The sequence below is a fragment of the Rhea americana genome, unplaced genomic scaffold, assembly GCF_003343005.1.
Source record: "Rhea americana isolate MKP2758 unplaced genomic scaffold, rheAme1 scaffold_22, whole genome shotgun sequence".
NCBI classification, from domain to species: Eukaryota; Metazoa; Chordata; class Aves; order Rheiformes; family Rheidae; genus Rhea; species Rhea americana.
Window position 1 is genome coordinate 1,815,862 of NW_028186329.1, and position 10,855 is coordinate 1,826,716.

At 39.1% G+C, this 10,855-nt stretch overlaps 1 protein-coding gene across 2 annotated transcripts; it reads right to left on the reverse strand.

Annotated features, from left to right (window-relative positions):
• Window positions 1–497: 497 nt before the first annotated feature.
• Window positions 498–10,833, reverse strand: STARD4 (StAR related lipid transfer domain containing 4). 2 transcript variants are annotated; one of them, XM_085305350.1, is made up of 6 exons: window positions 10,728–10,833; window positions 10,508–10,625; window positions 8,594–8,643; window positions 7,062–7,188; window positions 5,716–5,830; window positions 498–5,114 (listed from the first exon to the last, which is right to left on the reverse strand). In XM_085305350.1, the coding sequence occupies exons 2-6, from the start codon at window positions 10,610–10,612 to the stop codon at window positions 4,876–4,878; spliced, it is 636 nt and encodes a 211-aa protein (XP_085161476.1). In that variant the 5' UTR covers window positions 10,613–10,625; window positions 10,728–10,833; the 3' UTR covers window positions 498–4,875. The 2 variants fall into 2 exon arrangements, with proteins under 2 accessions (XP_085161476.1, XP_085161475.1); XM_085305349.1 differs by having other exon boundaries at window positions 10,508–10,629; window positions 10,728–10,747.
• Window positions 10,834–10,855: the final 22 nt, after the last annotated feature.

Sequence of the window (10,855 nt, forward strand, 5' to 3'; positions counted from 1 at the left end):
AGTTACTGGGAGGGCACAGTTGCTTTTCTCAGCAACAGAAGAGGACTGGAACTTTTTGTTTTGAAGTCAAATTCTTCAAAATGTTTCTGCTTTTGTGCTGGCTTCGTTACAGAAACAAGGATCCATGCATAAGAAAGGCATTTTCTTCCTTTGTGGTTTCTAATTGTCAAAATAGATGCTGTAGCATGCTTTAGAACCCTATTGCACATTTATATGCCTTCAGTGAACTTCTAATGTCTGTGTGCTTAGGGTGAATTCAATATTGACAGTTAACAAACCATTTCTTAAACATGGCAGGAGGTAAATAGTCATAAGACAAAACTAATACAGCTCTTTCTTCCACAGTGATCATGAGATTGTTACAAAAAGGTTTAGAAATTAAGCTTTGATGAAATTGCTATTTGTATACATTTTAGGTGGCTAGGCCTGATTATGTAACTGAACACTATATCTGCCTGTGTAAGCATAGAAAACATCGTCATGAGTCTGCTGGAGTTCATGTTTTACTTTATTCTATAATTGCATTCAAAATATAAATACAATTTCCTTCAGCACTGAACACAATCATTTAAAATCATTGTTAAGATAGATTCACACTGACTTTTTAAACATAGGTATAACTTGACTGATTTCTATAGAACTATGGCTACTTGCCCAGAAATGAACCTTGTAGATTGAATCACTAGCTCACACCTTTAAAAGACTTTAGTATCTCTGTTCTTGGTTATTTCTGATTACTGGAAGAATTATGCACTCTCTCAACATTTCAGTCAGTCAAAAGTATTTAAAAACTGATCAAGTTTTGGATCAACGCTTGTGCTCTTCCCAGAATATATATCTAAAGCACTGCTCTACCTCCCCGCAGGCTGTAGTACAGTATGCTGAACTGCCCCTAATTGCACCAACCTCTAGCTGCTGTGCTTGCAAAATAAGCAGTACAACTACAGGCAAGACTCACTGCTGGAGAGTTTAGATGGGAAAAGAAGCTAAACATGGAAATTGTCTCTAGGCACTCCTCCCATCCACAAAGAGGACCTAGTCAAACTGCCAAGGATTGGACTACAATAAAAAAAAATTAAAAATATATTGATCATATAAAAATAATTCTGATGTGTCCGTATACATGCCCTCTCTCTAGCACAAACTGGTCTCTGCTATTTTGGGGTGTCAAGTCTGGCATCTCCTCATTCAGAAGCTGCTTTTAGATGACACTGTCCTATATTCTAGTTTATCTGAAATACTCAAATACTGCAGTTAGCTTGTTTCCCATCCTGACAATGAAAAGTACAGGTAAACTTCACAAATTCAGCACTGTGAGTATGATGGGAATCTAGGCTAAATAATTCACTTTGCCCCCAATACTAACGAGCAAAAAGAGGGCTCCCTCACTTCCTCCCCTCAACCTCCTTCCCGTTTGTGCTGTTTGGGCTCCCAGACTGCCCACTTACTGGGGAGGAAGACAAGGCTGGGCAGGGAGAGAGATCTTGGTTGGATCAGCACTTGGTTTCATGGCTTCCTTGGTTCTCTGGGTACTCTGGTTAGCAAAAAAAGGTTTTGGTAGAATTGGAATGAAAGTAATAGCTCTGCTTAAAGACCTAACAATCCTCTCAATCCCTACCTATACAAAAACAAAGTAAGTTTGGGTTTGAAACAACTATAACACATCCTACGAAACTGAACATATTCATTATAATTTTGTATTACTCCTTAGCTGAGCTGCCTTGACTAACAACTGTATGGGTACCAGCTATGCATTGCTTCAGCAGCATAGTCTGCAGTTTGTCAGTCACCATTACACTTGTTAGAAATACTTTTAGAACTGTGAGATGTCCCAGAATAAATCCTTAAAACTTCTTAAACTCTCTCTCTGATTTTTCCTAATCTGAAAAGTGAAGAACTGTACAATATTTTTTCTATTTAAAAAAATAAGGAAAAAAAAAAGGCTCTGTTCCTCTGCCTCCTGTAATCGCCATCCTGTTGTTCATTTGAATGCTCAGACTCATTGGCAGAGGCAATAGTATATGTCTGTTAAAACATACAAAGCCACTTTAATCAGTGTTTAAGGAATAAATCACTGCAATGCAATATAGGATCACTTGCTTTTGGAAACTTCACCCTTATTCACAAAATCTTTCTATTGCCACAGTTCTGTTGATTAAAAAGGAAATCTGTATGGAGAAATGCTTATAAAAATCATACATAAAATATGCCACAGGCTTTCTTCCATTAAAACACAAGTCTTTTAGCTGCTCTGTGCTTCATCAGCCTATCTTCTTTCCATTTCTCTGAACACTAAATAAGACTAGATACTTCGAGGAGTTAGATCAGGCCCTTACATTGGCCATGTGGAACAGGGACTAAAAACTTTTCTGCAGTGCCTCGCACTGTACAAACATCCTTCTAAAAAGTGTCTTGTGCTCCTTTTGACCTATTGCTCTAGCATGGAAATTTCTCTATCTGAGACTTAAACTGTGCTCTTTATGGAGCAATAGAACTTTTTTTACATATGTACATCTTTATTGCAACTCCCTCAATTAGTTGGACAGCAGCTTTTTAAAAAAAAGAGCAATGAATATTCACTATACTTTTAGTCTTATACCTGGGAGGAAACAATAGGGTATATGTTCTACAGCTTCCTCTATAATGATGTCATTGGCCCTCCTATGGAGCAGTACTGCCAGGGCTTTCATACTTACCTCTGTTATCAATACCACTCACTAYTAGAAAGGAGTGGACCCTAACATTTAGGAAAAGCCTGTCTGCTGATATTCATGCCTCAGTGTAAATGTTAGTAAAAGATCACCCTGTGAATGCCCAACACTGGGAGGAAAAATGAGGAAGATGGGAAAAACTAGGAGAATAACTAAGGAATTTAAAGGTAACTGCAGAATATGCAAACCCAACAGGGAGGTAATTTTTCTGTCCGGGAAGACATAGAAGTGAATTTGATGCCACTGTCTTTAAGTGTCTTAAGCTAAATGCTTTAGTGCAGTATTACTTGCTTTCGTAGGTGAACTAAACTGGAAAAAGCTTTCACAACTATGTAATAGCCTATCCCTGCCTTCCCTACCTCTCTGCTCAAAACATGAGACAGAAAAGTCCCTACTGTTCAGAGTTCAGCTGCCGTGGCCGGTATTCAGAGCCAATATTGCAGGGAAATAACTTTATTTGACCTTGCCTAATTAACATCTGCTCCCAAAAGCTGTGTGGATGGGGGAGGGGAACAGAGGCTACAACGCTTTCCAAAAGTGTTGTAAGAAGAAGGTAAAGTTGTGATTCAAAATAGTTTCATCTGAAAGTAGTTTGGGACAGTTTTCTACCAGTCTTTAGATGATTGTGAAAGTTGGCATTCATAAATAAATATTAGGAGTCCCTTGTGCTTTCTGGATATATAAATAAACCACTGAAGTAAACACAGCCTGCTATTGTCCCTTAGGAATGAATGTATACAATGTGTCCCTGAAACATTAGGGCTGCAAGGTATTTTCCTTAACCTGCTATGCAGCTAAGCTTGTCTCTATTAGCAGTGGTAAAACATAGAGATAATTACAGCCTTCTCTTGAGCAAATGATGCATAAGGACATTAAATTCTCAAGACAAGGTTTTAAAGAAAATTCAGCTTCCTAGCAGCAAAGATAGTAAACTTTTGAATCCCTACACTATGTACCTATCAGCATCATTAGGTGGCTAAATATGCTTAAAAGTTTGACCACTCAGCTTCCAATGGCTATGAGGCATTGCTCTGCAGCTTGAGTTTTCAACCTTCAGTTGCCCATGTTTTAAAATGCTTATTTATTTCACCTATTGCAAATATCAGTCTTGGTATTACCACAGAACACCCTAGTATGCTGCACCAGCACAGGCAGACTTGAGGTAGCTGGGCCTGGCTACCTGCCCAGGTATGCTGCATGTCTATGCTGTTTCGGCTACACTGCTGCCTGTGCTGAAGTAAGCTAGTGGACCTGGCTGCAGTTTCAGTAATGTCTTCTTTTTTTCTTTCTTTTTTTTTCTGTTAAGGAAGGCAAAAATTAAACTAGAAACAAAACTACATGCAAATCTAAGTAAAAGCTATTTAGAAGTGCAGAGTACAACAGAASAACTGCAGAAGGCTTGCTATTTTGATGATTAATCATGTGATTAAAAGCCCACTGAAAACTATGGAAAGACACCCGAGGACTGACTTACATGAGCTTTGGATTAGCTGTAAAGGCGTTTCACTATCTATGCACTGAGACTGTTGCATGCAACAGGTAATTAAATTACAGTTGCAACACTGAAGAACCACCAGTAATGAATACTTACTTTTGCTGACATAAGCAAATAACATCTGTATGGTAAATCAAAGCAGATTGTTATAGCTGATTTTTTAAATGATGCTAAAACCAAGAGCAATCAACTAAAATGTACAGAAATTAAAGATGTGCCTGCACATACTACATATAGCTCAAAAGTCTGAAGTAAAGATAAAAAAAATAGATTATAAAATTACATATTCAATGAGATACTGCCTGCACAGTGACCTACACCCACTGAAAATCCTGAGCAGTCTCCACTCTCAATACTGTTGCTGAGCGCTGACTTCATGCTGCATTGATCAAGCCCAGGCTTGAATGTTGGGTTTTCCTCCTAAGAAGTAGAGGGTTTATATGTTCAGACTGTACCTGGCACAGTTATAGAGTGCTGAGCAGGAAACAATCTTGTGCTGTGAATTAGGAATGGGTGCAGTCCAGCTAGGTACTGGATCAAAAGGTACTTGGTAAAGTTGTTTGTATCTCTCTACATAAAGCTTCAGGTATCATTCAGCATCTGAACTGAGTAGTTAACCTATGCTAAAAACTATACAACATAATTTGATTGCAAGAAAYGCATGAACTTCTAAGTCAGTTTGACTGTTTTCAGTGCTTTTCTGAGGTCAGAGTAGAAATTAGTCAGGGTACTAGCCATGGCAGTGTCCACTGCAGATTGTGGTAGCATCCCTCGCAGTTCAGTCTGAATATAACCTGTCAAAAGACTGTGGCTAGGGTAGTCCTTAAGTGGGACACAGAACCAACCACAAGGGTGATTGAATCCACGGACAAAATTAGGTCTCACTTCTCCATAGTCTAGGCTTATACCTATTGAGGAAAACAAAAAACAAAACAAACAAAATTAAAGCAAATGAATTTGAGACAGATGGGGGGGGGGGAAGGCACAGTATATTTAAAAAGTACAATTTCTGCTTGGGGATTTCAGTAGTGGTTACAACATGCACAAATTTTGGGAGGTACTTTCACGCATGAATGTCTATTCTTCATTCAAACTCCCTCACAGATGAACAGAACATAATAATCAGAAATTCTGACATTAGAAAGATATTCCTCTCATTTACTAGTAAGTTGTTGTTTCATCCAATTTGCTGTATGAGCTGGAGCAGACCACTCAACTTGTCTCTACCACTCCTGTCCCACAGTTAATGTAAATAGTACTTTAATACACAGGGATGGCCCATGGATAACCTGGTATTTGCACACTGGTTTAAATCTGTAAGACGTTCAAATACCTTTGAAATACTTCTTGGAGATGATCTTACACAGTTTTTTAAATATTTAAGAATAAAAGAAGTACAGAACTAAACTAGACTCATATCTCATATCATATCAAACTAAACTAGAGTCGTATCTTAAGCCAAGCAGCTGTTGCAAAATAAGAAATAAGCAGAGCTGAGCGGTGCCCTACCGCATGTTAGAAGCCCATCTTCATAGCTTGTAGTGTAAGAGAAATCAACAAACTCTCTTGGTGCTATGATGTTCCAGAGCTGGCCTGCAGTGGTATAGCGCATCACACAGCAGTTCTTGTCGAGTGACGCAATGAAGAGGATAGGAAAACAATAAGGTTTAAGTACAACGAAAGGGAAATCTATGCTTGTATGCAGCTAGTCTTTTCCACAAAGGCCACCTCCTCCGCTGGTAGCCTCTGCCCGCCACTACACACCATGCAGACAACTCCAGTGAGGTCTGAATGAAGGTATCATTTTCCAACCTAAATGCTGGAAATTTGTAATGACATGCAGTGTGCACCTGAGAACTGCAGGAGCTGAGAATACCTGGCATCTTTAAACCACACTGACTAAAACTAGAGAACTGTAAGTCAAGGACCAGGAACTAAAAGCCCTTACAGCTTACCTAATACCTAGCAAGTCTGAAAGGACCAGGAATAAATCCCAGAAGGCCACTCTCAGTACTAGGAGCCTCTGTAAAGCACTTATAATCCACAAAGTGGATAACAAGACAGAATGCAAACAACTCCTCAGAAAGGCATTCTTAAGAGACATTTAGGGTTTCTGTAAATATTACTATATCACAAAAATTTGGTTTTGTAAATAATTAGCAAGAAACCATTGCCATATAAWTCTTCCTTAAGAGCCAGAGCAAAAGATGATTAATTGGTGCTTAAGCCAGAAGCCCACAGGCTTTTGAAATTCTGTACTGAATGTCCCCGGTAACCAAAATAAAGCTACCAGCTGGCGCATGATCAGCCTCAAACCTACCTTTCTTTTGCAAGTCCTGCCCCTCAGTATGAACTATTCTGGCTCCCAGCACAAAGCCCTGCCGCATAGTGAAGTCTGCCTTTTGGGAATAGGGAGAGGCTGTAGTTTCTGTAAGAAGTATGYGTGGAATTTTAACGCCTACAATTATGTACGTTGTGGAACAGAAGAAAGCAAGCTGTACGAAAAGTCTTTGGGATATAAAATGTAGGTTTTTTTCAGAGGGTATCAGAGCTCCTAGATCTGAGAGAATCATGACTGACCTTCCTAGTTTTACTCCGTATTTCCTTATTTTCCTTAGTATCTTTATTTCCAGCATTGATGGAAAGCTAAACTTCAGACTTCAGAATAGAACTGTGAAGACAATCCCCTCCCTCTGAGCTTACCCACAACATGTATGCACAAAAATCACACAAACATGTACGAAATATCTAACTCCTTAGGCTAACATGTTTGTTGGAACAACTGCTCTGCTGCACTGCTGAATTCATATAGGCACCTATACACATTTTCCTTATGAATCTAAACAAATCTTTACCTCTTCAAATGTTTCTACGATGTCCATTGTAGTCATCAAGCTGTCCCAGTCTAGCCTATAAGGTCCAGGACGAATATGATCCACTATTCTGTTTGTAACGTCTTCCACCACTCCTTGAGCCTTGTAGCTAGAAAAACACAAGTTTACATTTAAAAGTGAGAAATTTTTCCAAGCATTCTACTAGTYTGCAACAGCACACTTACTGTAATACCTTGCTACCTGGGGTTGTAATCAGCACACAATTTTATCAGAGAGGCAGTATGGAAAAAGACCTAATGGTGTATCTATTCCTTTCCACTGTAATAAATGGTATTCTGACAAACTTTTGCTTAAGCTTCAACTGTATTTCTCAAATTGCAAATTCTGTCCTCAAAGGAATGTTTATTTCTAAAACAACTTGTCATTTTGCTGCTCTCTGATGGGAAGCAAAGGAGTCCTCCAGAGAAAACTGAAACTAAAAGCAAACAGAAAAGAGTGCAAGGATATGTGAAGAACAAGAATTTTCAGAAAGTAGAAACAGCAGCAGTAAAACCAAGACAATAAGAAAGTAAGTTATGCTTTGGTGGCCTATTAGAATACCATAGAAAATAATTTGGTGTAAGTTATTAGACACTAGATTTTTGCTTATTTGAGTTGCCTGGCCTCATGTTCCTCAAGAGGGAAAAATAATCAGTATCATTATTTCAAAACATTTCTTATTCATTAAGCCGTCATTTATTAATAAACAGGTAATTTTCAGAAAACACATTCATTTATTCACTCACATAATTCACCCACATTCACTCCTACCACACATGGTTGGAGCAAAAATAGTGAGGCCAACCCCAGCCACATGCTCAGAAGTGGAAGACCATATTAATATGCTGGTGGCTTCTAGGCAGGTGTTTGGAAAGTCCCCCAGAAGATCCTTTATTTCATCAGGTGTATATATAATCCTGCAGTCTTCCATCTGTGTATAGAAGCCACTGTCCTCTTGGCTGTGGTTTAAGTTACACAACCTGTTGTTGATGCCACTGTGCACTGATGGCCCTGTACAGATTCAGTAGACTTGGTGTCTGGGCTTAACAGTTCTTGCAGATTCAAAAGGCCTTGTAGTCCCCAGAGCACATCAGTCCTTGAGATACCTTTTCACAATATTTTTCCTTCCTTCAGCCTGCTATTTTCTAGTTACTCTTTCTCTATCTAAACCTACAGATACCTATAGAACCAATCACAGAAAGTTACAAAGGAAGGGCCTTTATGGTTCACACCTTTTCCAAAATTACTTGATTCTGTGGTTTACAGATCATCTTTCTAAAAAGTCTGAGAGTATGATGTTGTAAACTTAAGCCAATGGGAGTTTTGTGGTATGTTGCATGGTATTCTATTTTAGTTACTAAAGCATTGAATTATAAAACCAAAATGAAATGGTACAGGCCTTTGCATAGCAAAGAGCTACATCAGATGATCCACCTAGCTTTTCACATCCTAAATTCTATAAAGCACACTTGTGGAATCTTAAAAATACGTATCTGGTCTTAAAGCAAACTTACAGGTATCCACTGAATTCTTCTGATGGTTTGCGCCACACAGTAGCATCTTTCTGAAAAAAGAATGGAAGAATTGTCGGTGAAAAACACTTAATAGTAAGATGTCCAGAAACGTCACATTTTTCCGAAGAACTAAGACTTTACTATGGTATATCCCAAAGCACTCACTGACCTAGTATCTGAGCACTTCTGTATGTTTTTCTTAAGAATAGAGGCATCTTTTACTGACAATCTTTCATTCTTYTCAAAAATCACTCAAGTGACTTTCTCAGTATCAAATTATAGAAGCCTCTCCAAAAATAGCACTTGGCAGGCTAAGCCACTTTACTAGGAAACCACACAGTATAACGGAATCACATTATTACACAAAGCCTTCCAAATAAAAGATGACTCGAAAGTCATTGTCTGGACACTGCTCAGACAAGAAGACCACACAACTTATGTTTGCACTTCTGTAACACATGACCAAGCAGGTCATGGCAGGTGCCAAGGAGGAGGCATGTAGGAGGTGCTGGCAGTGGCTGACAAGGAAGCTTAAGTTATCYCTTTCTCCTAGATACCAGACTCGAAACATCCTGCAAGCATTGGTCTATTCATTTCAGAGTTTGCCACGGGAAATAAAGAAAGGATATCTCTTGTTTTTAATCTAAYTATAAAATGCAATCTTCATATAAAACCTGTGTATTTAGGTGTTATAAAAGTGCCCTCCAAGATTTTCTTTATTTGGTATCATGAATATGTAAAGAACAGAAATGTAAGAACTACATCCTGAATTGTTAAACATTGAGGGAGAAGGCATCTTCCCCCTCAGTAAAATCACCCTCAATCTTCCTTGTAGGGAGCTAAAGCTCTGAATTTCTTTTACATGGCAGAATACGAAAAAGGAAGGAAGGAAGAAATTCCGACTTTCATTTATTATGGGAATTTTACAGGAGTAAAGTATGAGGATTAAGGTCATCTGAACAGTGAGATTCAGGTAACTTTAGAAAGGAAAATAATGGTATGAGACTTACCATACTAGGGCTGATGCTGAGATAAGTGTTTTGCAAGAGTAAGACATGGGTGCTCTATTCCTCCTTTTTAAGAAATGAAATTTGCTACTTCTGGAAATAATTGAGTTACATTTGGAAAATTTGACCCTGCCTTATCAATRTGTACTCACAAACGCAAGGCTCTCCAAAAGCATTGTAACAAAAGGGTAAAGACGCAAATTTACTAGACCAGTAAATGCCTAGGACTGAGGCATCTGGAAAGTTTATTTAGCTTGATGGAGTGGGACTCACAAATGTCAAGCAGCTAAAAAGGATATGACAAACTGCTTGGGGAAAGCAGAGATTGCCTTCTGCTTCGATAGGAAGAAACTTCTGATAATGTGGGTCTCTAATACGGTGCTGTAGCTTGAAGGCAATTGAAACATATGAAGAGATGTGAGAGAAAGAACTGAGGATGATCTCAGTTTTTAAGAACAGGACATCAGAGGCTGGAGCATGATGGGTTCAGACATTACAGACAAATAAGATTCCAGAGGTTGCCAGACCCTTCCTGAAGCTTGTGACTGATAGTTAGAAAGTTCAAGTGAGCAGCTCGTAACGCTCCTAGCACTAACAGTATTTCAAATTTTGTTTCAAAGTCCATAATCCAACACAGGTGGGACTCCACTGCAAGACACTTTGCTGAAAATTGGTATGAAGAATGACAGAGTATGTCCGCAAAGAGAGGAAAAACTCTCTATTATCTAAAGCTGTACTATCCTAGAGTGGTTGTTTCACAGAGCCTCTTACCTCAAAGTCCTGTAAGAACTTGCCACATGTTTGACATTTGTGTTACATGGCAYAATTTTTTTCCCCTAAGTGACCTACCACTTGCTTGACACATCAAATTGTGTCACAGGCAAGAAACTCCACCTAGATCACTTACAGTTTTCTTAGCAATCCGCCATTCGCTGTCTCCGATGCTGTGGTACTGAATCAGAGTGTTCTGCAGCTTTGTGGCCAGGGGTGCTGAATCTGGCAGGAGATCCATTTTTTCCCCCTCTCTTGCTTAAAAAAAAGAAGAAAAAAGAAAAAAAGAAAAATTAAAACAGGACACTAAATTAAATAACAGCATTACTCATTTATACCCGGTGACATCCACTCACTTCGAACAGAGGAGGTGGAAATTACCAGTCTCAAAACAAACCCGCGCAGCCAGAGCAGGCTGAGCGGCGCAGGCGGGGCGAGGCAGCCGGCAGGACCCGTCCGTAGGCAGACAGCCGGCGCGGCGCGG

Bases quoted from the DNA above. Each gene is read 5' to 3' on its own strand.
- STARD4 (XM_085305350.1), bottom strand. From the start codon at position 10,612: ATGGATCTCCTGCCAGATTCAGCACCCCTGGCCACAAAGCTGCAGAAC. The intron at 7,189-8,593 runs GTAAGTTTGCTT...GTGTTTTTCTAG, and splicing joins GAAGAATTCAGTGGATACCT to CTACAAGGCTCAAGGAGTGG. The intron at 5,115-5,715 runs GTAGGGCACCGC...TTTCCTCAATAG, and splicing joins AGATGGGCTTCTAACATGCG to GTATAAGCCTAGACTATGGA.